The following is a 27,417-nucleotide window of genomic DNA, read 5'->3' as shown; positions in this document are numbered from 1 at the left end:
GAAATATTTTAAAGACTCATGGGAGTTTCTATGGGAATGCCTATAGTATTTCTGGTGAGAACCTAGAAAGGTGACAATTAAAAAAAACTGCCTGTAATCCTAGCACTCTGGGAGGCCGAGGTGGGTGGATTGCCTGAGCTCACGGGTTCAAGACCAGCCTGAACAAGAGTGAGACCTCCCACCCCCTGTCTCTAAAAATGGCCGGGTGTTGTGGCGGGCACCTGTAGTCCCAGCTTGTCCGGAGGCTGAAGCAAGAGAATTGCTTGCCCAAGTTTGAGGTTGCTGGGAGCTATGATGCCACAGCACTCTACCAAGGGCAACAAAATGAGATTCTGTCTCAAAAAAACAAAACAAACTGTTATGAGCAAGTAAGTAGGTATGGACACTACCACAGGGGCAAAGCAGGAAGGACATCCAAGGGGTGCTGGCTGGCTAACAGCACCTCAGGGTTCTAGAAGAACTCACAGCTCCCAATGACGTTTGGAACTCACCAGACAATCTCCATTACAATTGATCTATCTTCTTCATCAGTTTTGATGTGGGCCTACTTGTGGCTTGTTCCAAAACTGAAATGTACCCTAAAATAAAGTATTCATAATCCTGAGAATACTCCCAAGACAAATGCCATCTTAAACCACCATAAGGCCACTCTCAGAGGCTTCCAAGCAGAGGGAACGACTGAAGTGAGCATCCCAGAGGGGACCACAGCCGAGTCCTTGCTCACCAGGACATGCAACCAGGTGTGCTATCAAGTGTAAAACAGCTGCCCAGGAAGCCCGTGGGTGGGGGTCCCAACATAGGTCTGGGGCCTGATCTAAGTGTGGTGGCCACAGCTCTGCCAATATGTAGGGCTTGCTCCTTCACCTCCCTGCCCTTGGGGCCTGGGTGGGGCTGACCCCACGGAACCACTCACGGGTCATTCATGTCACAGCCACCAGGCTATTTTGGGATTTCCTTTAAGCACTCCCTTCTTGCAATTCTAGTAAAAGTAGAAATTATCAAGCGGTGAATTTGCACTTAACTCAATCAATGAATGCCTTATGCTGCAGGCTGAGCCTCTTCAGGGCACAGTTCCAGGCAGTTGTCATATACCTCTGTGTCCATGTCCTGGTCAACCTGTTAGGAGGTACTGATTTCCCCAATGCAGGCTGGACCCCACATCACGGTCACTCTCTCCAAGTTCTCATTCTCTCCAGGCACGACCCATTTAGCCCCAACCCCTCGAGGGCATAGCAAACAGCTTTCCCACTCCAGGCCCAGGTGAGCAAAGCTCCTTCTCACAGGCCCCTACCTGTCCTTGACACGGGTAAATGCAGGGGCAACCCAGGATCAGAGCCCGGAGATGATACAGGGGCTGAGTGTTCTCCCCTAGTGTCCTCTGACAAGAACAGAAGGACCCGAGATCTGACTCTGCCAAGAAAATCCTACTCCTGGCTTCTCAAACTTAAGATTTGAGATAAGTAGAAACTGCAAATGAAAGAGGAACAACAAAACCTAACTTTTTTCCTTTCCTAACAGCTGGTTCCAGTGATGTTTATTACTGAGCCTAAGCTGAAATAACAGTAGACAAAAATAGAAACCGCCTCTGGTTTTAGAAGCCTTTGTACAAGTCCTCTCCATCTTTTCTGTGCCGGCCAGGGAAGTGTGCTGCTGGTGCCAGGGATGGAAGGAGCTTGGATGACCCCAAAGCAGGGGATGGGCAGTGGGGATGGGCACAGGCCTCACACCAAACTGACAGCAGAGCAAGGGACAGCTAGGCAACTTGTCCAAGGACCCAGTGGTGACTCAGGGCTTTATGTGTGGGAGTGAGCTGCTGGAGCCCTAGAGACTGTCCCCAGCCTTGGGGCTGGCCATACAGCATTAGGGCCAGGGCCTGCCCAGGAACAGAGGCTGGGTGGGTGGAGGACTGTGTCACCTTGTACTTGCCCAGGGAAGAAGCCATGCGCAGGGACTCTTAGGCGACTCTGTCCCTAGGGGCTGCCATAGCCAGAAGGAGTGGGCCTTGGGGTAGAAGCTCCATGTTCTCATACCAGGACCCCCCAGGAATCCTGCCTGCTGCCACTGGCAGCTCATGGCAATGGTATCCCACTTCTCTTCCCTGGAAGGTGTGGATTCCCAGCAGCAAAGCACTGCTTCCTTGTGGTCTTCCCAGGAGATGGCTCTGGGGCTGTTCACTAGGGACTTTGCCGTTGAGGCCTCCTGCAGCTCAGCTGAGGCCACAGCCACTGTGGGGGTCTTGGAGGATGAGATGCTGCCTCAGGAGCTGCTATCTCAGAGGCTGCTTGAGTTCAAACAGGCCTGTCCCGCCCTTGACAACTTTTCCAACCACGAGGCAGGCAGAAGGGGACCTCAGCTCATCGTGGGATCCTGGGAGAGACACAAGAGCATTATGTCAGATGACTGAGGGAAGAGGGGGTGATGTGAGAGGGCTGACAGGCTCCACATTGAGGTGGTATGGATGGGGCACCTCAGAGGTCCCAAGGAGTGACCCTTAGTCTCTGAGGCTAAGATGATGAGGCAGCCCTGCTCTCGCATCTGAGAGAAAGGAAAGCCCTCTTTCTGTTCCTCCACAGCCCCGTGGCAGCTTTCCCGCCTGTTTGCTGTCTACCCACCCTAGGTTCTAGTGTGGAGACGCCATGGACAGGTGCCCTATGGGACAGCCTGCCCATCAGACTCCAGAGTGGAGTAAGGAGAGGGAAAGCTAGGCACCTGCCCACACACTCACCCAGCATGGTGGCCTGCTTCAGAAACTGGAAACTGGTTTCAAACGTCATCTGCTGCAGAGGGGAGGAGTTTGACCGGATTCCAAAGCGATTCAGTGGCTTGTAAACACCCTCGAAGCACATATAATCAGCGACCAGAGAAAGATGGCGAGGATCAACTGCAATGCCTGTTTTCATGGACAGTAAAATGAGGAAGGATTAAATAAGCAGTGACGAGGGACAGTTGGGGAAGTGTCAGGTGACATAAGACAGGCCACCTCCATGTCAGTGCATGGGCTCAGGGGTCAGATGCTGGAGGTCCCTCCCAGTCCTGCCACCTCCATGTCAGTGCATGGGCTCAGGGGTCAGACGCTGGAGGTCCCTCCGAGTCCTGCCACCTCCTCACACTGCTTAAACCTCCACTTGGTCTGGAGCTTCCCCTTGACCCCTGTATCCTGCTTCCCATTTCCCTCCAGCAGTACTGGAAGCAAGAATCTAACACACTGTTTTCATTTGGGAACCAAAACCCTGAAGGCAGGATGTAGCCAAGTCATCAATCACGAGCTTCCTCAAAGAGACCAGCAGATCAGACACCACAGAGGGAGGCCTACAGAGTCCCTATGGGCACGTACTCTCCACATCTAGGCTACGAGTCTGGTCCTTGTGCCCTGAGCGGTTTGGTGCCCTAACTAGCATTGGGACCTTCAGGATGCTGTCTGCATACTCCTCTTACCATACACAGCAAACACATCCTTAATCTCCTTCTCAATCACCCGGAGTGCGGCCTCGATGCCATATGTATTGGCCATCGCATGGATGTCATTGGAGTAGAGGCGGCGCAGATCCAGAACCTGGGAGGAGGAAGGGATCTATTTAGAGGCTTGGCCTTTGGCTCCCTGTCTGGACATGTCAGTCTGGCTGCTCACTCTCTCCTATGTCTGGTAGCTGAGTACAGCTGAAGACAAAGTGGCTGAGAGGTGGCCCAGGATTAACAAAAGGAAATGCCCAGGCAGAGCTGCTGACAACTCAATGGCCAGAACCCAAGGTCTGCCTTTTTGTCATTCATTATCAGAACCCAGGGATGACTTGGGACACACTTTAGATTCAACAGGAAGAAAAGAATTGGTTTTAATTTCAATGAAATAAACTGTATGCAAATCAGCTTGGGAAACCCTAGGTTGGATAGTGTTCAGGAGGTTTCAGCACTGCAGACCTTGCGCCATATAAGGCTAATATGCACCATGAATCCCTGGCAGGCGGGCCCAAAGCATGGCTGGCTCAGGGAGGGCCAGAGTAAACTGGCTGGAGGTGAGCCTCCCAGCAGCTGGGCCCTGAGAGGACGTAAGGTCAGGGCCACTCCTTCATCCCAGGCCCACAGACAGTCTGGAGGGGGCTGTATACCTCGGCATACTTGAAGAGCTCTGGGAGGTTGATTCCTTCTGTGTGTAGCACAAGCTCCTTCTCATTCTTATTGCTGACTGTTTCATTCAGGAGGCACCGAGTGATGCCCCTGGTCATGTAGACAACAGCACCATGGGCCAAAGATACTACCAAGGAGCTCATGTCAAAGTTAATCTTCATCAGAGGGAGCTTCACTGTCACCTGCAAGAGGATAGAGAGCTGGGCTGGAGATTCATCCAAAGCCTTCTTAGTAAACATGCTGTCTGGGGGAGGTGGGACTACTGGGCAAACTGGCAGGAGGGTCTGAGCTCCAGAGGGCTTAACCAACCAAATGGAGCAACCACCTTCAGTCACCCAGATGAAAAGGGGTAGGGGGAGAGGAAAGGCAGAGCTACGTTTCTGCAGATGTTGGTGACAAGGCCAAGACTCCTGCCCACCTGACATCACCCTTAAAGGCCACATAGCACATGCATGACTACTTCAGTGGTTTTTGTGATCTACTCACATTTGGGAATCATTGAACTGGATCAAACAAGGGCAAAGAATACGCCTGTGTGGATGTCTAGGCATCCAGACCACCCACCCCTTAAGGGAAGCACACAATCCCTAGAGGAGTGGCAGCCAGAGGCTGTGTATATAAGGAACCATGTGTCCCCGTTGTGGGCAGGAGACAATGGAGTGACAGTGATATATCTGAAAAGTATCTCTGAGGGCTGGCACATCAGACAAACACATGCCTTGGAAGATCAGAGAGAACTGGCTCACTAGGGATTTGAAAATAACATGTGTGGGTTGTGCTTTGGGGCAGAGGGTCTATAGACACCACCAGATTCTTAAAGGGATCTGGGATTAAAGGAGCAACTGACTCTCACAGGTCCCTCCCACAGGGTGCTCTGCCAGCTGGACCTGACCACCTAGGCCCTGCCTGCATAGCCACACTGACCTGACACCACAGACTCTCCTCGGTGTCATACTGGTAGTCCTCTATGAATGAGTGGATCTCACAAACAGCCTGGACCCGGCGATCCACGGCCTCAGTTCCCTGGGGCTTCTGGCTACCGGTGGGTTTCCAGGGCTGTATCAGGGGGGCATCTGTGGGTGAGTCCTCCTCGGCATCTGAACCCAGCTCTTCATCTTGCTCTTGGGCCTCCTGAGCACCTTTACCATGGATGTGCCCTTCCTCCTGCATGACCTCATCCTCGTTCTCTTCTTCCTCCTTCTCTCCCTCTTCCTCGCTGTCATAATCAACCTGGCCAGAAACAGAGTACAGGCTGTGTCACTCAGGCCCCGCCATCTACCATCTAACCCAGTGGTTCTCACCTTCCTAATGCCATGACCCTTTAATACAGTTCCTTATGTTGTGGTGACCCCCCCAACCATAAAATTATTTTCATTGCTACTTCATAACTGTAATTTTGCTACTGTTATGAATTGTAAGTATCTGATATACAGGAGACCCCCAAAGGGGTCATGACCCACAGGTTGAGAACCACTGAGCTAACCTCATGAAGCCTTGGTTGGCCTGGGCTGCCCAGGCCTCATCTGCTCCTGGTTCCTCTGCCTTCCTCCTTCTTCCCTTTGGCCCTTCCCCGGGAATACCCCCCAAGTCCGTCCCAGTGAATTTCCCTCAGAGGTGGAGCTCACCCTCTGCACAGCCTTCCCTGGCTTACCTGCTCACATGAGCTGTCTGTCTTACCTGAGGATTCCCTCAGCCCCTGTAAACTGCCCTAAGCCCTTGCAGCCATTATGAGAGTGGGCTATAGGTTCTGGGGGAGGCAGTGAGTATTTTCATTATAAAAATGACAGGCAGTCCAAATTCTCTTTGTCAGAGGCCTCTTTGGGTCCTGAGCCTACTCAAATCCAGAGCTGGCCAGATCCAGAGGGCAGCCTTAGGACAGCCCCCTGCCAAATTCCTGACCCATAAACCCTATCTTCTCAATTGAGAGATGTGCTGGGCAGGCTGGTCTTGCTTCAAGGTTCCTGGCTTGACACAGGTGTGGCCTGGGTGCCAGGGGATAATCCATCCATGATAATAGAAGAGGGTCCCTCCACCCCAGCCGCAGAGTCCTCTCACCTCCTCTTCCTGCTTCTCCTTGCGTTTGGTGTCAGAGGCATCAGCATCTCCCTCCTCAGCTTCAGCGTCTACAATATGTCCCTCTTCTTCCTCATCACCTTCTTCCTCTCCCTGTGGTGTGAGGAAAAGGAAGAAAAAGATTGATTAGCTCTGATACCAATGCTCAGTGAACCCATCTTCTACCCACTCACCTCCATGCCCCCTCCTCCCCAGCCATCATCACACTCACCTACTACCCTTCTCCTACACACCCACCCACCCAACTAGCATCTAACTCTGTCTGGACCTAGACCCCAGGGCTTCTTTCCTTTGGTCATTTTTAAATGCAACACTTATTTGCAAAGCCTTTCATTTTTAAAAATTAAAAAAAATAAATAAAAAAGTGTCAGAACCTTCCAAGTCCTTAAAAGGAGACGGTATAAAATATTGTTCTAAATATTTTTGATGCAATCAGGGGATGAAGAAGAAGGGTTGACTCGGTGGGAAACTTTTTTTTTTTTGAGACAGAGTCTCACTGTGTCACTCTAGAATGCCATGGCATCATACCTCACAGCAACCTCCAATTCTTGGGCTGAAGCGATTCTCTTGCCTCAGCCTCCTGAGTACCTGGGAGTACAGGTGCCTGCCACAATGCCTAGCTGTTTTTTGGTGCAGTTGTCATTGTTATTTAGCAGGCCTGGGCCAGGCTCGAACCTGTCAGCCTTGGCGTATGTGGCTGGACCCCTACTCACTGAGCTATTCTCTGAATTTCTTTGTCTCCTTTTGGGTGAGTTAAGAATTAAGACTGAGTAGCCTTCCAGACCCAGTCCATGCCCACTTCTGCTTGAGCTAGTCAACTGCAGAACCCACAGGGAAGGAAAGACCCAGCATTTGCCCCAGGGTCTAGGTGAGCTCCTCATTTTAGGGTGAGAAGACAAGACTGGAGAGATGAGACACAGCTGAGACCACAGGCAAGGCGGGGCAATCCCAGTCCATGGGGTATCCCCAGCTCAAACAGGCTCACTGCTGGCTCAGATGGCACCCAGAGACCTGTTCCTCACAGGGCCTATGGGTATGGCCTGCTCATGGGTCTCTTGGCAGATGTAGGATTATTATTCCTGGACTATTTTGCCCCCAGTAGTTTTTCCTTCTTCCTTCCATTTTTGTCACTGTGGTCTGAGTTCTCTGCTTACAAACACCTCTCTGGTTCCTGCCAGTGCTCTGGTGGGCCTCAGTTCATCTGGCCCAGGAAAACAGAAGGTAGAGCAGAGAGAAACCAGAGAAAGAACTTGCAAAGGCTCAGTGCACACCATTACCTTGAGCCCCTATTGGGATGAGAGCTACTTATAGATGGGTCCTTGAGAGCTTAAACATGACATCCTAAAGCAGGGGTCCTCAAACTTTTTAAACAGGGGGCCAGTTCACTGTCCCTCAGACCGTTGGAGGGCCGGATTGTGGGCCCTGGGACAAGTCGGCTGCTAACAGGACAGGCAGTGACAGCAAAAACACCTGGTGGGCCGGATAAATGTCCTAGGCGGGCTGCAGGTGGCCCGTGGGCCGTAGTTTGAGGATGCCTGTCCTAAAGCCTGACTCAGGGTAGTCATATATGATGTCTGGCAGCTGCCCTTGCTTGACCTTTAGGCCCAAGATGTAAATGCTGCTTCTTGGTGCTCTCAGAAGAGCAGATCAATGCTAGTAAGTGGAGAGATGGGCCAGGAAGCGGCTTAGGAGTACAGAGAACAGCTGCAGAGCCTGCTCAGGAGAGATGAAGCCAGCTGTTGCCCATGTGCTTCCCTGGGACTAACCCTGTGCAGGTCCCATGGGGGTACCCAGGGCACTCACCTGACTCCTCCCAGAGCCCCCAACGTTGTCGAGATCCCGCTGTGTAGCTCTTCGAGTGTTTACGCTTCTGAAAGCTGATTCTTTGTTACTCTTCTTTTTGATGGATTCCACCAAAAGCTTAAAGAACCTAAAATGAGAAGAAAGCCACGAAGTCCTGTTCAGTGTCAGCATCTTCTGGGTTAGGATGTTGAGGGAGATGAGACGGAGGCCTCCTCTTCCATCCACTCACGTTTCCCCTTTCCTGTCATCTCTCAACAGTGTGTGGCATGTTAGAAACAGCATCAGGTCCACAGCCTCACAGGGCTGTTCTGCACATGCACTCTGCCACTGTGGTTTTGAGCATGACATAGCTTCTTGGGCTCTGACTCCCTTGTCTGGAAAATGTGGGTATTCATATAAACACAATCTTATTTGTTGTTTTTTCTTTTTGGCAGAAGGGCAGGACTCTTATTTTAACGATTAGCAACAACTCCATGTCTGATTCTTTTCATAGGGCCTGGTGCTCAGTAAAGGACAGTTGTTGGTGCCATGGTCATTGTAACACAGAAAGCAGAATCTACTGTAGGAGAGGGAACCCAGTCTAGACCATGCAGCTGCCACCCACAGCATCTCCAGTAAGTGGTGCTGCTTGGGCCAGAGAACTCATGTCTCATTGGTGTGGGAGCCCTAACTATTTGAAGAAAGAAGAAAGACTTCAGAAAGGTTCGACAGAATTTTAAAAGGCAGGCTAACTTACTTTGTGGCAATTAATCATGTTAATGGGTTAGAACCAAACCAGTTTAAGAGAACCAACCTGAAGCTCAGAACCTGGGCGCAGGCTTTCCTGGATTCACCCCTTCCTCCTGAGGCATCTATTGTTTGGATCCCTTAGGGTTCGCCTATTCCCTCCCCACTGCTTCTTTCCTCATATAACCTCTGGCCTGTCTTCTCCATCAGGCTATGACAGCACAGCAAAAGGGACCATTCATGATTGTACCAGTGTCAGGGGCTTCATATCTCTAGTCAGATGCCTGTATTCTTGGAGTGCCTATCATGTCCCCATCACATGCCAGCCCTGGGAGCAACATAAGGATGAAAAGACAGGCTGTGTCTGTCCTCAAGGAGCTTAGAATCTTCTATGAACAGCAGGCGGGTCAAATGTATACTATTTTGGTCATTAGAAACAGAAGAATACCACTTTCCCTCCTTGTTATTTTAACTTTTTTAAAGGAGCACATGGTTTTCCTGAGGTTTCTGCTATTGGCAGAAAAAAGGCTCTTTATCTAATAATCCAGTGAAGATCTTATACACTAGGCCCTGGGGCCAGATGTTGGGTTTGACTTTAGAAAGATACAATTCAACTGGGAGGGCAGGGCCAGAAGAGATGTTTCTGAAAGGACAAGCAGCTTCTCTAGCCCACATCTATCTGCTGAAGCTGCAGCATCCTCTACAACTGGGTGTAAGTGCAGATGTAACTCCTCTGAGAAGCCTTCCCTGATTCCCATGCTGAGAAGCCTTTCTACTTTGCCTGCCTCTTTTGGTGACCAGGACTGATGGAGAACATGTGAGAAGGTAAAGCAGCAGAATAAACACCCACTCAGTAAGTGGCAGACGAGGTACCCCTTTGTTATAGTCTTCCTAGAAGTGCAAACCATTTGCCCAGAGAAAGGGAACTAATGGTGCACTGACTGCTCACTGAAGGCTGTGCTCTTCATCAAACTGTGGCAACTGGAAGGGAACAGGAGCGGCAGGCAGTGGAGAAAACCTCCATCCCACATAAATAATTACAAACAGAGCATATGACCCTTGGCTGTTTCTGAAAGGGCCTGGCAACAGCTCTACCACCTGCTGTTTGGAAAGTTAGATTCGCAGAAGCTGTAACTGCAGAGGCTGTCTGGGGACAGGGGCTGGGCCGGAGCTTATGCCCTCATTCCTAGCTCAGTGCACTCCCCACTTCACCTCCCCACCAGATAATTCACCTTCCAGATAATTCACACAGATACTTTAAGTGACAGGTGCCAGTGCAGAGATTTAGGGGACCTTCAACCTTTTCTACTTAGGGAAATGTCTGTCTGCCTATTTTTCACCAATCTATATTAAGTGTCATGATCACAAAAATAACCAAGTCATAATCACAAAAGAAAAAGTATCATGATTATGAAGCTGGGAAAGAAAAAGGGGAAGGGAGAGAGGGGAGGAGAGAAAGGGGTAGGTGAAGGGAGGAAGAGCTCCGGAGGGGACTCACCCTTGAAAGTACTCACATTCCCCCCCACTTCCTGTGGGCTGTCAGCGGCCTTAATGCAGCTGCCTGCTGCCTGGCCCTGACCAAGGGAGGCCAAACCACATCCCAATTCATACGCTACTCCTTCTTTTATCTTTGCCTGAGCCCTCAGCCCCATTTTGCAGCAGTTCCTAAGGCTACCTCTACTGAAAGCTACTGCAGACACTTTTGTCATCAAAACTGTAAAGGGTACAAGCAAAACACAAACTAGAATTTAGGAGTTGAAAAAGTACTTAACTGCTGGAAATAAGCCAGGGGCTTTCATCAGAAAGAATTTTTAAAAAGTAATCAACTATTTTTAATTCCATGAGATAATGTAAGTAAAAAGTACCCTGGCACAGGCTTGCAGAGGCCTCGTACCGACCTACCTGCTGGGCAAGCTGGGCCTCACATGCAGAGAACTGGGGCAGAACTCTGCCCACTCTTGAGGACACAAGATCCAAATTCCCAGTTCTCAGAAATGGGCTGCCAGCAAGCACAAATACCCACTGCCCTGAGAAGTTATGTTTCTCACAGTTAATTAACCAGTGGGCAGACTGGTGCATACACTGCTCCCCTGCTCTTTTGCCCAGCACCCCAGATAGCACCAAGGACCACCAGATAGAGCGAACCTTCTCGACCTAGGCAGTGCCAATGCAGGTGCTCCTCAAGGCCCAGCCAACAACTTCACTAGAGCTTGTGTCAATTGGGGCAGGAACCATCTGGCCAGTGACCTGTCTACCGGGCTGAGATCACACACAAGCTCACCTACTCCAACACCCTCCATCCCAAATGCCACCTGCATAGATAGCTGGCCCAAAGCCAGGCCACATGATCAGGTGAGAGGAAGAAGAGTGCTAAGGACAGAGCAGCTGCTCTCTTCTGGCCACACCTGTCCCTGTGACTGGCCTAGGAGTGGGCTGAGTTCAGTCTTTTCTTGTACTGTGTCAGTACGGGGAGCTTTATTCTGCCTCTGTTTGGCTATCAGTTCTATAGATTCCTAGCAGTTCCAGGAAGGCCTGAGAGCTGGTCTACATTAGAGGTAGTGGTCAGTGGTCAGTGGCCTGTGGCCAAATCCTACCAACAGATGGGATCCATTTGAGTCTTACCATGCTTTTAAAGACATGAATTAGTGGCTGATGTTTGAAAGTTAGGAGATTTCATTTTTATAAAAGCAAAAGCAAGCAACCAAATAACCAAAGAAAAAATTTAAAAAAAAAATAAAAAAAGGGGTAGCTTTTTTTCACTTGGATCAGAAGACCAGGCCACTCTGGTCCATATTTATGCAAGGTGACATAGGTTCCACACTCTTCAGTATGTCCGAAGCCTTGCACTCTGCCTTGCTGGCCTGTGACCTGCCAGGCCCTGAAGCTGCTGGTGCATGCACTCCACCATCTGGGTGAACTGCTGGGTCAAAACTGCTTCATTGGCTCCTGTCTTGCCCCACTCCTCAAAAGCCCATCATCCTGCTCTATGCACTCAGCATTGTGGCCTGTTTCTTTCAATATCCAACATTTGATAAAGAACTTGAGAGAAAAAGGGTATTTGTCCTCTTTATCAGACAGGAACCGAAATCTCTCTGTAAGAAGCTGGAGGAAACCCCAGTTACAGAAGTGGGGATTAAGAGCAGTGTGCCCTTAGGGAACTGCTCATTATTCACAGAATATAAAGGTATCAATCAGCACTACTCCTGCTGCCTGGAGTCATGTTCTATTAAGCATTAACATCACATGCCGTGCTGACACCATAGAACCACCGCTGCCATGCAGCTCCTTTCTCTTAACGCCTGCAAGCATGCAAAGACAATAAACTTGATTCATCAATCTGATAAGAAGTGGGTTCAGGAAGTGGCCACATAGTAATATCCAAAAGCCAGATTAGGGGTAAGGTTTCCCTAAACAGTTCCCTTAAAGGGCTCACTTGCATCCAACCTCTGATAGCCCTTCAGCAAGGTGCATTTTCTGGGTTAGTGGCAATCATGGCTTGAGCCCTGACCTTGTTTCCATGAAGTGCAGAATGTCCTCAGGTCTCAGGCATTTCTCCTGCTGGTAATATGCGTATGGCAAGAACTGAAAGCGCAGCTGGTATACCCGGAATTTGTTCTGTTTTTCTCCCATACAGAAGGACTCCTCGACATCAATTTTCTGCAACACCTGGAAGCAGATGGACAGAGAGAACCCAATTTGTCCTAATTCCAGATGACTGTGCAGTGCAAGTGGGTTATAAGAAACCCAAAGGTTTGGGGAGATAGCATTTGGGGCCACAAGCCAAACCCCCCATGAAAACATAGTGAGCTCTGCAGGTCTAGATCCCTTGGGGGCCCACAGACTGCAGTTACTTCCTGAGAATGGCCCAAAGCTGCTATGAGTAGGCTCTGGCAGAGCTGCTAAGCTAAGTCAGGAAGTGCTTTAATATTATTTGTTAGGCATAGGAGGATGCTGTGGAACTAATCATTATCTTAAAAGCTTCTTGATCTATGCCTGCACAGCACCTGGCAGAGACAGCTTATCTCTGACTGATGGGAATCTGAGATCAGCATCTAAGCTAGAGGTTCTCAACCTGTGTGGGTCATGACCCCCTTTAGGGGTCACCTAGTATCAGATATTTATATTACTATTCATAACAGTAGCAAAATTACAGTTATGAAATATCAATGAAAATAATTTTATGGCTGGGGGTCACCACAACATGAACATGAGGAACTGTATTAAAGGGTTGTGGCATCAGAAGGCTAAGAACTACTGGAAGCAATCAGCAAAGTCTATTCTTCATGGATGAGGAGGACACAGGAATATGCCACTGCCCAGTCTGCAGCGCCTGTGAAGGGTGACAGTTACCTCCCCTAAGCACACTCTGGTGAGCTGCTTCTTTAAGCTCTTCACCCTCTTCAGGGCTTTCTTGGTGTTGAACACAGGCACACTCATCATGGGTGTCTTGATGTTGGCACTGGCCACCATGAGAATCTCCCTCAGTCTGTTACAGGACAAAGGCACATCTGATCAGGAGCAGCAACCAGACCCCCTGCTTGTGAAGCTTCCACTAAAGATGTTAAGAGTTGTGGGATCTGAGAGAGCCCTTGGGATCCCATAGGGAAGTATGTCGGATCACAGAATCCCAGCTCTGGTCCTGTGTCTGACAGTGAGGGGCTCCCTAGTCAGTTTCCTCTGGCAAGGGCACAGCTGTGTCGGATGTTTGTTTCCTATCACCTGTGTCTTACTAACAACAGGTGCTTACTGAGAGCTTACTGAATGAATGAGAAATGCCGAAAAGACAACTAGTACCCACAGTGCTCCTGTGCACCTTGCTCATGAGTTCAGCCCTCAGAGTCTGGATATTTGGTGGGTCCTGGCCTCCTGCCTTCCACAGGAGGGCACTCACTATGGGGAGTTGAAGAACCTGTCCAGAGTCCACTTGCTGGAAAGTGGCAGGGCCAGGGACCAAATGCAGGCAAACTTGACCCCATGCACTTTCCTCTTGCCCAGCAGTCATCACACTGCAGTGTGCAGACATTTACCTGAAAGGCCATGTGGGTCACTTTCTATGTGAATGGCACCCACAGAGTGGGGCAACCAGTTGCCCTGGATGGGGCTTATTAACAATGCCCATTCCGGAGTCCCTCCAGCAGTGTGCAGCCTCACAGCGTTCTTGGTACACGTAACTCTGATGCAGGAGTTGGTGGAGGGATAAATATACAAATTCTAAAAAGCCTTAGCACTGATCCAGCCACAGAAACCATTCAGCTCTGGAAATTCCAATCCTGAGCCCATTTTGATGACATCCTGTCCGTCTCTCTTTCACACCCATAAATTCACTCTCTCCCTCTCATTAAAAAATGCCTCTTTCCCCAGGAAAGGGCTAAGATGATCCTGCTGTTTACCCTTGTGGACTCACACCTTGGAATCCCCAGGGTGACGTTCATCTCTCCTCTGCCTGCAAAGTGGAAGGTGTTCAGGGTCATCTGTGTGGAGGGCTCTCCGATGCTCTGGGCGGCTAGCAGGCCCACGGCCTCCCCGGGGTCGCAAAGCGAGCGCTGCCACTTCAGCTGCAACAAGGTCCTCAGCCTAGAGATGTTAGGGGGCCACAAGGGGCAGTAGGGGTCAGAAACAAGCACTGCAGACTATCAGTGCCACCAGTCTGTCAACACCACCCGAAACCAGAAACCTGAAACCTCCATTTCTCTCAGGCTTGTTTTTTCTGTGTAAGTCTTTCCTCTAATCTTTAAATTCCTACTAGTGATCCTGGATGTCACCAGCAGGAATTACACAGCACAGACCGAGCTGGGTGGCTAAAGCTCGAGATGTTGACACTTGATGGTTCATGTTTGTTTGAGAATGGCACTTTGGGCTGTTACCATAAGCCCCCAAAGCATTGAGAACTTCAGGGCTCATTATTCCCATTTTCCTTTGTTCATTCTTTCCCCCAAACTAATTTGGACAGTCTGGAAGGGGTTCAACCCCCCCTGCTGTACAAATTAGAAAGAAGTTCACTAAGCAATTACAGGCTATGGGTGACAGGGGATGGGGGGGGGATGTTTATTCTCTCCTTAGTGTAACTGGCTGCAAACCACAACAGAAGTGTCCATGCTGCGAAATTCTGTAATTTGCTAGGCTTGTTCCTATGACAGTTGGCTCTTTAAGAACAGATACTAGGAGCCTGGTTTGACCCAGCACATGGAGTTAAGTGAAGGGCTCAAGTGTGGACACGTGTGAATGAATGAATAGGGGATGGACAGTGCCACAGTAAAACAAATCTATACTTCTATGAAAGTCTTTTTTGTTTGTTTGTTTTTTTGAGATAGAATATTACTCTGTTGCCTAGGCTAGAGTGCCATGGTGTCAGCCTAGCTCACAGCAACCTCAAACTCCTGGGTTCAAGTGATCTTCCTGCCTCAGGCTCCTGAATAGCTGGGATTATATACATATACCTATCACCATGCCTGGCTAACTTTTATATCTTTAGTAGAGAAAGGGTCTCACTCTTGCACAGGCTGGTCTCAAACTTCTGAGCTCAAGTGATCCTCCTGCCTTGGCCTCTTAGAGTGCCAGGATTATACGTATAAGCCACCATACCCACTCTGAAAGTTCTTTCTGGAAGTCAGACTTTTTGCTAAATTATCTGTGTTTTCTCCCAACTACTTTAAACCATTGAAGTTTGAGTTCAGATAAGTATTCCTGAAAAGAAAAATCTTCAGTTACTTTCAGAACTTTAGAATTCCATTCAGAGATACTATTTACTAAGAGATTCCTTTGCGAGAGCTGTCTAGGCAGGGCTGCCTCTCCCTAGCCCAAAATGCAGCATGATCAGAGGGAGGACCAACTTTGTCCTTCTGAGGGTAAACGCAGCCTCTTGTGCTACAGGGATGCAATTGTCTGTATGTGTGTTTGGGGGTAAGAGTAGTCTACTCTTTCAAGGAAAAGCCCAGTTAATAGTTGGGATATCCTGGCTGGAGAAACCACTTTACAGGGCAAACAGAGCCCTGCCTCTCCTCTCTAGTTCCTCCACTCATTTGTCTTTGCTTATCTGCTTTCTCTGCTCCCTGTCACACAGTTGTCAGTCCAACTCCTCAGGCCCCATCAACCTCACCACATGCCTCACCAGGCTTCACCTGGGCAGGTTGAGTGGCCAGGTGAGGGCAGATGATCTCACGGTCTCCCAGCTCTGCAGGCCAGGCTTGGGGAGCTGGATGGAAGTTTCCCAGACCAATGCCAGAGCAGGCACTTCTGGCTTTCCACCCACCTGGACAGCAGGCTTCTTTTTCTTTTTTTGTGATTGAGTCCAAGCTGTGGCCTCCATATAGCCCTTTCTTCCTCAAGGCCTCAAAACCCAAAGTTTAAGAGATCATTGGTATAATCATATCCTACCCCTCAAGAAAAGCTGAGACATGTTATTGTATCCTAGGGCAGTGACTATCCTGCCCTGGGTCACAGGACTGGCAGCAGTTGAACAGTGACCCAATTCTTTGACTTTCAGTCAGCCACATTCACCACATGAAGCTCCAGTAAGAGGTCATTTCTGTAAACCTCTGTCCTAGCAGACCACTCTTTTCTGTCCTGGCCCGGATGGGGCTGTTCACTCCTGCCTCCTGCGCCTGTCTACCCCTGAGGCTGCAATGAGCCCCTGGCTGTCTTACTTCCCTCCTTCCAGCTGTAGTATCAACCCTATGAGGTCATCCTCTTCTTTCTGCATGAATAGGGAAGGGGCTGAGGGGCAGACTCTCCCCTTACACATGGTATGCAACTAATCAGTGTCATTACCTGTCAAGAGAAAGCTCTGATTTCTTGTAACTCTTCTCTGCTTGAGCTGCCCATTCTTGACTATAGTCATCAATCTTTTTCTCAAAAGTTTCTGACACTGATGCAAAGTAGATGTCTGGGCGCCAGGCAGACAGACAGGGGTCAGGACAAGGGGCTGCCTTCTTCTGGTATTTCCTTTGGCTCTGTTCATCTAACTCATACCACATCTTCAACATCTGAAAGGAAGGAAGGATGGGTCTCAGACACGTGGGAGGGTACCAGGAAGGGGCATCTCCTTCCAGGACACCCAGTAACGTAAGAAGGATCAAAGGCACTGGCTTCAAACGAGAGTTAAGGGGAAAGAGTAAGAAAGCTGACCATAATGAGAAACTGTCTCAACATTTAATAGGGAGAGGAGATTTAATCTGTCCCAGGGATTGCTGACTGTGACACTAGAAGCTCTTCATCCTGGCACATTTAAGCAGACTGTCAACACCACGGGGCAGGGTGACCATGTAAGTTACTGCACTACTAGGATTCTTTTATAGTAAAACAGGGCACTGTTAATGATTATAGGACAAGATGCAAAACCAGGATGGTCCTTGGCCAATATGAACATGGTTACCATGAGTCAGGTGACAGTGCTGGATCCTTGTTTACCCTTGGACACAGGCTCTTTCACGTGGTCCATGTCCCACAGCAACTGCTTCAAAGACCTCCCTGCTTCTGGCTCTCAGCTATACCTGGCACAGTGGCACCAGCAGCAGAGATGGCAAGAGGGTGAAGCTGGGCATTTACCCAGCCACTCTCCAGGGCTCTCTATCTAGGGCTCCTGTCCAGTAGTGTCTGCCCACAGCCACCCTCTCCACTTGTGGTGACTGCTCCCCTGTTCCTTCATGCCTGGGGTAGTGAGGAACCCCAAAATTATTATTCCTAGTCAGTTCCCCAAGTCCAGACCATACTCTTGTAAAGAGTCCCCACTTTGCCTTCCCATTTGAGTGTCACTTCTATCCTGACTAATGGTGAATAAAGCCAAATTTTATTATTATATCTCTACTAAGAAAATAATCCCTCATCCCTCACCCACTGACTGAGCCTGGCTGTGCCAGGCACAGGGTACACATCCTCCCTGCATTACCTGCTGAGTCTCAGGGCTGCGGCCGTTCTGGTTCTTGCCCTGAAGGTTTAGAGCTTTTACAGCTGCTTCAATTTTCTGGGAATAACTCAGGAAGGCGCCTTTTCTGAGCAGGGTGCCAGAATGCTTGCTTTGCCATTTTTTGATGGCTCTGATGTGGCGGAGAGCTTTTTTGGGATCCGCTCTGGATAAAACTTCATGGAGATGCTTCGATTTCATTATCACCTAAACAAACCAACAAACCACACAGATGAGATGAATGAGATTGGGCCCATGACAAAAGAGCCACCTTGCACAAATTCACAGGATCTGGGGGGTTTGTGCAGAGCCCTCGTGACAGGGCTGAGCAGTCACAGCTAATTAAGGTTGTCACTTTCTGCAAACCAGACTTGGGAGCCAATGGTCTCAGGAGCTGAGGAGGGATCACAGGAAAGGGACTGGCATACTCGGAGCCCCTCCAGGAATACAAGGGAGCTCTGAGAAAAGAAGAGGGGAAGAATAAACGCCAAAGCTCTGGGACAGGCACAGGACAGAAGGGACCCAGCATTTGGAGAGTGGTCCTTAGTTCTGCTAACAGTTCAGTGACCTTGGACAGGTCATATCAGTTTCAACTGCCCCCTCTGCAAAACAGAGTGCCTGCTTGGTCAATGGTGATGGTTATGACTGTGTGGTAAAGCATGGAATGAGAATCACCAGCACATGCCAGATAAGGTTAGGTTCAAACTCTGGCTCTGCCACTCCCCAGTTAGCTACTTAAGCTCTGATACTCAGTTGTCTCCACTGTAATTTATGTGGAAGAATGCTTGCTTTCCCAAGCTGAGTAGAGAGGAGACCACATTCTAAGTGTGCTCTAATTCAGTGCCCAGCATGTGGCAAATGCCCTTCAGCCACCTCATGTGATGCAAGTCCACAGAGGGCACTCACTGTTGCTTTATAAACCTTTCCCACTTCCCAGTGACTTCTTGGACTGGACAGTCAAGCACAGGGTACTTGGATTTCCAATCTGGGGTTGGGAGGCCCACCACACAGACCCCAGCTCTAAGGTTCTGGCACATTACCTCGTAATTGCTGGCTAGGAAGGGGAACTGCTTGGGCTGCAGGAACTGGGTCTTGGGGATATCCAGGCCATCCTCCCCGTACAGGAACTGCACCACACTGCCGTCGCTGTCTCGGACAGTCAGATCATACTGCACGACCAGCCCCTCCAGGTGCTTGATGATGCACCTGCAAGGAACTCACAAGTTCAGCCCCTGCCAGGCCTGCCTCCTCCCGGGGCAGCCTCTGATAGGGGCTGGAGGTTGGGAACAGGGGAGGGAAGAAAAGGGGGACAGCTATTCTACAGCCAAGTAAGACTAGGCTCTGGGCTACAACACCTCCCAGCTGCAGGGACCATACTTCCTGATGTTCTCCAGGAGAAGGAGGCTGAGCCTGTGTTACCAAGAGGCTTGGTGCCACCACTAGACCTGGGCTCCCCTCTAGCCCCAGCTGCTGGAACTACTACCTGCCCCCTTCCCTCTCCTGCAACGCAGAGCACCAAGGGACCAGGGTCCTTAGAGCCATAAGCCAGGCAAAGCAGGGTTGTTGTCAAGGATTCTAGGATACCGTCAGTGACTGCCAAAGACCCTAAGGGTATTAGGAACTAAATGCTGATGCGCCATTCTGCACCTGGTGGCCTTTTTCCTCAGTCCTCCCAAGTGGTTGGCTGCCTCCCTCAACCTTTCTTGCTCTCTGCCCTAATACTACCCTCTCTGACCATTCCTTATCCCTCTGGCCATTCTGTCTCAGTTGCTCCTCCTGTCAACCTAAGAGGGAGTTTCCTGGGAGTCACTGTCCCTGTCCCTTCTTCTTCCTGAACTGTGAGGAACTCAGTGTTAGTCACCACTGTCTCGAGAAGCTGATCCTCTCAGGGAGCAAGACATGCTCACCACTGCCTAAGAACTTTTCCTGTACCCACAGCTTCCCCCAGAGAATGGCAGAACCCGAAAATGCAGGGGCCCTTTATATGAACCTCTGAGTTCAAGCGCTACCAATTCTATAGAAGGGGAAGAATAGCTGTTATTTTCTATCTCAGACTATCCATGGAAACTTTTTTTTTCAACAATCATGGAAAATTTTAAAAAATGGTTTTCTTTTTTTTTTTTTTTTGAGACAGAGACTCACTTTGTTACCCTCTGGTAGAGTGCTGTGATATCACAGTTCACAGCAACCTCAATCTCTTGGGCTCAAGAGATTCTCCTATCTTAGCTTCCCAAGTAGCTGGGACTAGAGGTGTGCCTGCCACAACATCCAGCTATTTTTAGAGAGGAGGCCTTGCTCTGGCTCTGGCTGGTCTAAAACTTGTGAGCACAGACAATCCACCTGCCTTGGCCTACCAGAGTGCTGGGATTACAGGCATGAGCCACTGCTCCCAGCCTTAAAAAGTTTTTTTCATCTAAGGAATCCTAAGTGAATTGTCAATGACGACATGGAAGATAACAGAGGTGAAGAGCCCTGGTACACCAACCCCATCTACAGGGGGCACAAGAGGTGCTTTTACCTTTGAAGATAGCCAGAGCGGCTGGTTTTCACAGCGGTGTCGACCAGGCCCTCTCGCCCTGCCATGCAGTGAAAGAAGAACTCCTGTGGAGAAAAGGATTGAGGTCCCAAAGATAGCAGTGAGGGTGGTAATTCTTACTGAAGAGCATAGGTAGGCTAGGATCTCTAGGAGTCCTGTGTAACCAGAGGGAAACATTCCCTCCCCTTATCTCCTAGGACCTTGACTTTGGTGACTCCAATAGCCTCCAGTGTCTTCTGCCCTCCTTTTCTTATTGTACCTTGACTAAGAGTGGAGGGACAAGTGGATCAGAAGTAACAGCTCCTAGTTATAGCATTATGCCCCATGTCCCATTTTCCAAATAAAAATGACACTGATACTTTACCACTATTTGGTTTAGCCTGCAAGTCTGAATTTTGCTTCCAACTGTGTTTATAGGGTATTTTCCAAACTTTTAAAATTATAATCCATAGTGAGAAATACTGTGTTGTAAATACAATAGCAGTCAGCAAAGACCTCTCTCTTTCTCTCTATGTGTGCATATACAATATAAAGGTAGCTAACTCAAACTAAACCTATGGTACTATTCCATCCCTTACTATGGGAAATAACCTCCAGTGATTTTTTTAATGCCCTCCGTATTCTGTTTCAGTACGTAAAGAAATACTTGTCACTACCAGACTTCTTCAAATGCTGATTTCATAATCCACACTACGGGGTCGCAATCAGAATTTGAAAAGTCTGTTCTACAGAACCCTGCACCATCCCTGCCAGAGGCCACGGATGTCCTGTGGGGAGCCTGTGTGACCTTGGAATGAAAGGTCAGTCCCTTGCACAGTCTGGACTTAAATGTCTGAACACAAAGGTCACCCTTTCAGACATGTACTAGACCAGAAAACAAAGGGCAATAATATTTAAAAAGTCATTTCTGACAAAAGTGAAGAGAAACCCTTTTCTTTGGAATGAATTTTGTGTTGATAAAGCAAAAGTTAACACCTGCTAGAGCTAGTCAACTTTCCATGGCCAAGAAATAAATCTCTGTGATGCTCCTTCTGGCAATGAGAGCACTGTGGTGGGTGGCACCCCCTTTTCCAGCTGCCTTCACTCAAATGTGGTAAGAGCTGGTTTAGAGGTCATAAAACTGAAAAAAGGTGGAGCTGGGATTGGTACTATTCATCTTTCACCTATCATTTACTGAGCACTTACTATGTGCCAGCACTGTGCAGTGCTCTGGTGTCACAATGGTGAACAAAACATGGGCCCTAAGGTCTAGTGGGTAAGCAGCAAATGGCATGACATTTATCACTTGACTATTCTTGCTCAAAGTTGCTGATGGGGTCACAGGTCACCTATCATTGAGCCTAGAAATGAGGGGAAAAGCCAAATGGAAAAACCAAAGTACATACAGGAGGATTGATGCCAGTGAGGAATCTGCCAGTGACAAAGCCACCAGCCCTGGGGGTGAATTCGTAAGGCTCAAAGCAGGGCAGTGACTTGCCAGATGCCATCAGCGGCGGTCTCCGACCTTCCAATTCGATCTGTCCCAGGAGGCACGAGATCTAGGGGAAAGGAAACCCACAGGAAACTGAAGGTCCACACGTATGTTAAGTAACGCTTTGTCCTAGCAGGGAAGGAACCATCTGCCCTTTGCTTGAAGGCCAACCTACATTTTTAAATAAACCAGGGACAATTTCATTTCAAGAAAAAATAACTGCATCTTCCTTTTGTTGACTGGCCTGGATTTTTCACATTGGTGTCAGGTGAAAATGGGTGATGTTGATAAAAGGAGCTGTGTCTCAGAATTACCACATTATACCTGGAAGAGACCTGACTGTCCTAATAGCAAAATGGAGGTCTGCAAGAAACAGCAATTTATCATGACCCTTACATTCTAGAGCCAAAAGAACTCAAGCTATTGAGCTGCCTACTTAGAGAGCCGCCTATTAATACTCTTGGGGTGGAAGAGCAGTGAGTCTAGATTTCACTATTTTGTGAGGGGGTTTCCTCTTGGCCTTTACACTTTCAAGCCCATCTCTACTGCTCCACACTCACTAAACAGCAGGTGGTCATTAAGACTCTCCACAGGGCGGGGAGCCAGAACTTTTGGTAGGGTTATGAGCTGGGAGCTGCGGCCCAGGTGGGTCAACAGCAAACGTCTGTGCTCTCCCTGGATGTACTTGACCTCAGGGATCCATAGTACCTCCTTCATCTGCTCCCTCTGCGCCTGAAGTCACTATCTCTTGTGGTCACTGCTTATTTCCCTGTGACTCTGCTCACAATGACAGCCAAATTCACCGTCTAGGCCCTTTTCTCCCATGAAAATCTCAATTTCTTTCCTCACTGAAATTTAAGGACTGGCTCTCCTCCACCTGTGATGTCTTCCAATTGAATAAATAAAAGAGAGGAAGCAAACCAAAAATCTCCTGGCGAGGTTCAGATTGCTTCTCTAGGTAGAAGAACAACAAGTATACCTTTCATTTATGCGGTGCATTAGAGCCATGATCTCATCTGATTTTCTTGGTGATGGACTATCAGGTCAGTTAAGTTTTTTGGCCAGGGCTGGGTTTGAACCCGCCACCTCTAGTATATGGGGCTGACACCCTACTCCTTGAGCCACAGGCACTGCCCAGAGTCTGTTGCATTTCTACTGAGTCATGTCTGAAGGCAAAGCACAGAACAACTACTCAGCAGTCCAGTCTGCTGTCTTGCTGTCTTATCTCCTTTCCTGAATGTGGGTCTTGGAGCTTCCTCACAGGGGCCAAAGAGAAAATGTGTACCAGGGACTGCCAATCGTCTTCTGACATTCATTCTCCCTTCTCTTTCCTCCTTCCTTACAGAGGCTTACTGCAGCTCATGTGACAAAGTTCTAACTGATAGAATGGGGAAGTAATGTGTGCACTTCAAGGAACACCCTTGCTGGGAGGAACCTTATTCTTTCTTTCTCTCCTTATCCAGCCTCTTGCTTGGATGTGATTATGATGGCAAAACTTATCTAGATAGCGAGAATATTTAGCTGGGAGTGGTGGTGTATGCCTGTCCAACCAGCTACTTGGAAGGCTGAGGCAGAAGGATTACTTGAGCCCAGGAGTTCAAGGTTATAGCCAGCTTGGGCAACAGAGAAAGAAAAATAAAAAAAGTAGATAGTGAGAATAAGGGCCCTTTCCTATGGGTAGTCAGAGTAGAAAGCTGGAAGTATCCTGGATTACAGATTTTTACTATGAAGCTATCATGTCAGTCTGTCACTGACATGGACCACATTACAAGAGAGATAGTGACAGGCTCAACCCTGATATTTGTAGGGCTTAGGGTAATAGTACAAATGAAAGCTCAAATACCATACGACTAAAGATTTAAAAGTTGCAAGTGAAATAAGTAAATTATTAAATTAAATATGTTTTTTAAAAAAAAAAAGACTCTCCACAGGTCACCAAGATTTAAAACAAAATCTTGTTTAAAATTTGTGTTAGGGCTGGGTACAGTGGCTCACACCTATAATCCCAGCACTCTGGGAAGCCAAGGAAGGGTGGATTGCCTGAGCTCACAGGTTTGAGACCAGCCTGAACATGAGCAAGACCCCATCTAAAAAAAAAAAAAAAAAAATGAGGCGGGCATTGTGGCAGGTGCCTGTAAGCTGTAGTCCTAGCTACCTGGGAGGCTGAGACAAGGCTTGATCCCAGGAGTTTGACATTGCTGTGAGCTAAGATGTCATTGCACTCTACAGAGGGCGACAAAGTAAGACTTTGTCTCCAAAAAAGTAAATAAATACATAAATAAAACAAAACAAAATAAAATTTGGGTTAATATTGTGCAAATGCTATGATAGCACTATGGTAATCTAAGCAGATCATGGGCCTCAAGTTAAAGGCGACCCAACCTCTAGGACAATATTTAAAATGTAGGATTAAGTGAAAAAAGCAGAACATGCAGTGCTTGCTTCGGCAGCACATATACTAAAATTGGAATGATACAGAGAGATTAGCATGCCCCTGCGCGAGGATGACATGCAAATTCGTGAAGTGTTCCATATTAAAAAAAAGCAGACCATGCAAAATTGCAGGATCTCAACTAAGATTACACACACACAGTGTGTATATACTCATTACATGAATATATGTAATACAATAAGTAAATTTATTATACATCTACACTATACATATATCTGCACATTTATATCTATACCTACCAGTACTTGCTACTTGAAAACCACCTCCTGCCATCACTCAGCATCTATTCATACCTGCATTGTGTTCACAGTTGAACCTTTGGCTCCTGATTGCACCATCATCTGCAAGTTGTTCTCTGGGAACTGTCTGTGCAGGCCGAAAGGCATGCATGCCTGCAGGTTAAAACAACACAGCAGTCAGTGACTTTAAAATGGGGTAAAGGAGTTAGGTTCCTAGGTTCAGGAGTTAAATCCAGGATGCAGGAGCAATAAAGCCAGAACATTTATCCAGAAGCAAGTACCAAAACCATACATTTGACACCAATCCTTTTACTAGAACCCTTAGAGAGAAGGGACACAGGTCCCCCATCCCACCTTGCTCTCTTAACATCTCCTGACCCAAACCCTGAAGTTCCTTGGCTTGGTGACCGTAGCACAGTGGTTATAGTGCTAGCCATGTACACCAAAGCCAGTGGGTTTGAACCCAGCCCAGGCCAGCTAAACAACAACGACAAATGAATAAAAAATAGCTGGGTGTTGTGGCGGGTGCCTGTAGTCCCAGCTACTGGGAGGTTGAGGCAAGAGAATTAAGCCCAGGAGTTTGAGGTTGCTGTGAGCTGTGACACCACGGTAATCTACTGAGGGTGACGTAGGGAGACTCTGTCTCAAAACCCCCCCCCAAAACACCTGAAGTTCCATTAATTGGCCAAAAGGCAACAAAAATGGAGAAGGGAAAGGAAAAGCAGTGACACCAGCAGATTCAGTTTGTGATTCTAAAAAGGAGCTGGAGGATACAATTTAATCTATGCTACTGTGAATTTGTCCAGCAGAACCTGGCCTGGGTCTCCACAAAGATAGCAATAATGACCAATGTCTGCATCATGTCATATTTGCCAACATGCTGCCTGAGCCCCAGTTGGGGATCCTAGCCTTGGCTCCAGGGTCAGCAGAAGCAACAAAGTCTCCCGGGGGAGCCACAATGACAGAACTTGCACTAATGAGGTCTTCTTGGCATCCTAAGGGACACTGAAACCCAGGCAAGTAGACACCACAGACAAACTTTAAAAAGAAAAACAGCACAACACATTCTCTCTTAGCATAAATCCAGCACCTGCCCAGATCCCAACTGGGTGAAGGAACAAAGTCCCAGGCTCTTCAAAATGATAAGATTCCCCTCATTTCACCTTTCATTGTACCTAGTCAGCTATCTGTCAAACTGCTCCACAGAGCCCTGGGTGAGAACCAAAATCTAATTTATTTTAAAAATCAGCATTCAAAATAGTAGGGATAAGTACATGCAGTGCAGGGCTAACCTTGTTAATCTCATTGCTGTAATGGTTTACTTCCTCCTTGAACTTCAGATCAATCATGTTAAAATCCCTCTGGTCTTTGCCTAAATGGGCATCCTGCCATTTTTCTTGGACCTCATCACATGATGTGGCTTCTGGCAAGTTTAATGCAGCCCTGACAGCCTACAATGAGAAAAGGCACACATTGGAGGCTACAGCCAAATTAGGAGGGTGTGGGTTTTGATCTGTAGGACACCTGACCCTTCTAGTGTAGGATGCAGCTTTGCAGCCCCTCCTTACCCGGGGTCCACAGTGGGTAGATTCTTCAATGATCTCCTGTCTCTTGGCATCTGCTTTTGGCTTCACCAAAATGTCCTCCACACCTGTCAAGTGAAACAGACAAGCTAAAAGGGACCAGGCCTGACTTCTCACCAGACTCACCTCACTGGTGAGGTCAGGACGCAAAGCCTGACTTCTGAAGCATCTGAGTGATGATGATACTAACATTATTATTACTAGATTGCCTTAACTCTTTCTTAAGTGTTTACTAGCAACCAAACCTTTTAATTCTCATATAACAAAACTAAGGCTCAAAGTTGAGCTACTTGCCTAGTTACAGATGCAGAAAAGTAAACCCAGGCCTGAGTCACAAACTTGTACTCTCAGCCACCAGTTACACTGCCTCCATTTGATAAATATGTGTTGGGTGAGGGGGCTGGAGGGGAAGAAGAGGTTATGGATGAAAAACTTGAGTATAGGGAAAAAAGGGAGGGGGGGAGAGAGAGAGAGAGACAGACAGACAACATCTCAGTCTGGGCTCCCAGAAACCACACATAACATGGGTGCACCCTACAGAGTTGTCAGTGTGCAGGCCCACACACAGAGACATGCTTGAGCCTAGGTGACAGGGACCCCTACTGTAGGTTCCTCAGTGTCGCCTCGGGAGAACAAAAGCCCAGTTCAAGCCCATCCTTCTGGCTCACAGAATCGAAAACTTCCTCATCTTAGCATGTCTTTCTCCTTTCAACTCTCAATCAACTAGTTTTTGCCTAAATCTGGATCTCAAAGTCCCTCAGCCAAGATCTGAGTGAGAAGAAAAACAATGGCTGCCCTGTTCAAAAATTGGAAACTGGAAACTGCCCTGGAAACCCGAGGGCTACTAAAGAATACATTTGAGCAGAAGAGGAAAGAGATATTCCCTCTGTGAGCAAGCCACAAAGCAGACCTGTTCACAAGGCCAGTGCCAGGCCATCTTGCTATATCCCCCTCAGTGACCCTTCTGGCTGAGAAGGGCTGGAGTGAGGTCAACCTCCCTAGCTTGCGCTTTCTCAGAGCCCCACTCCCTGCCTGGCCTTGCTTCCCTCGTAGTCTCTGGATTGTCTTTGCACTCAGGGGGCCATTCTCCTTGTTCCATGTAGTAAGCAGAGCTGTCAGCATGGCTTGTTTAAGTTCAGTCTTCATGAGCCCGAGTGGGATCTTCTGTTTCATTTTTTAAGCACTATGAAATCCTTGTGCTTATTCTAGATCACTGTTTGAAATTTACGTCTTACAAGTGTGAGGTTCTTAGTCATGATGCTTCACTTTCTTTAGTTACCCTTGAAAGGACCCTAGTCTGGTTCCCAATTAGAAGTGGGTGATCCTGGAAACAAATGTCTCCATCAGTGGTTTAGGCCCATTAGAGAAATCAGGATAGGGAAAGGTAAGTTTCAGGCCCTAAACAGACTAATAAAATAATTGGACATATGAGCCAAGATGTTTGTTTGAGGGTGCTCATCCCAGCAATAATGTGAAAATCTGGAACTGATTTATAAACTATGATACACCTATA

The 27,417-nt window shown here is 48.2% G+C and overlaps 1 protein-coding gene and 1 non-coding gene across 3 annotated transcripts in view; one reads left to right on the top strand and one right to left on the bottom strand.

The window, feature by feature from the left end:
• Positions 1 to 1,509: 1,509 nt before the first annotated feature.
• The window catches only part of POLR1A (RNA polymerase I subunit A), an 85,281-nt gene continuing 59,373 nt past the window's right edge, over positions 1,510 to 27,417 (bottom strand). For both annotated transcript variants that reach the window (XM_003799202.3, XM_023518784.1), the window contains 18 exons: positions 25,890 to 25,972; positions 25,614 to 25,772; positions 24,376 to 24,474; positions 21,545 to 21,697; positions 20,142 to 20,224; positions 18,664 to 18,829; positions 17,609 to 17,830; positions 16,492 to 16,706; positions 14,131 to 14,298; positions 13,075 to 13,210; positions 12,233 to 12,390; positions 7,999 to 8,125; positions 6,178 to 6,288; positions 5,047 to 5,352; positions 4,104 to 4,304; positions 3,436 to 3,553; positions 2,726 to 2,890; positions 1,510 to 2,367 (listed from right to left, as the gene is read on the bottom strand). In XM_003799202.3, coding sequence (XP_003799250.1) covers positions 2,267 to 2,367; positions 2,726 to 2,890; positions 3,436 to 3,553; positions 4,104 to 4,304; positions 5,047 to 5,352; positions 6,178 to 6,288; positions 7,999 to 8,125; positions 12,233 to 12,390; positions 13,075 to 13,210; positions 14,131 to 14,298; positions 16,492 to 16,706; positions 17,609 to 17,830; positions 18,664 to 18,829; positions 20,142 to 20,224; positions 21,545 to 21,697; positions 24,376 to 24,474; positions 25,614 to 25,772; positions 25,890 to 25,972 — 2,771 coding nt within the window. In that variant the 3' untranslated portion in view covers positions 1,510 to 2,266. The remainder of the gene's footprint in view (positions 2,368 to 2,725; positions 2,891 to 3,435; positions 3,554 to 4,103; positions 4,305 to 5,046; positions 5,353 to 6,177; positions 6,289 to 7,998; positions 8,126 to 12,232; positions 12,391 to 13,074; positions 13,211 to 14,130; positions 14,299 to 16,491; positions 16,707 to 17,608; positions 17,831 to 18,663; positions 18,830 to 20,141; positions 20,225 to 21,544; positions 21,698 to 24,375; positions 24,475 to 25,613; positions 25,773 to 25,889; positions 25,973 to 27,417) is intronic.
• LOC111728279 lies at positions 24,065 to 24,169 on the top strand. Its single transcript, XR_002775623.1, has one exon. It is a non-coding gene; the product is annotated as a U6 spliceosomal RNA (small nuclear RNA).

Source organism: Otolemur garnettii, unplaced genomic scaffold (genome assembly GCF_000181295.1).
Source record: "Otolemur garnettii isolate 467f Iridium unplaced genomic scaffold, OtoGar3 scaffold00147, whole genome shotgun sequence".
Lineage (NCBI taxonomy): Eukaryota > Metazoa > Chordata > Mammalia > Primates > Galagidae > Otolemur > Otolemur garnettii.
This window is presented reverse-complemented; position numbering and strand designations above follow the sequence as displayed.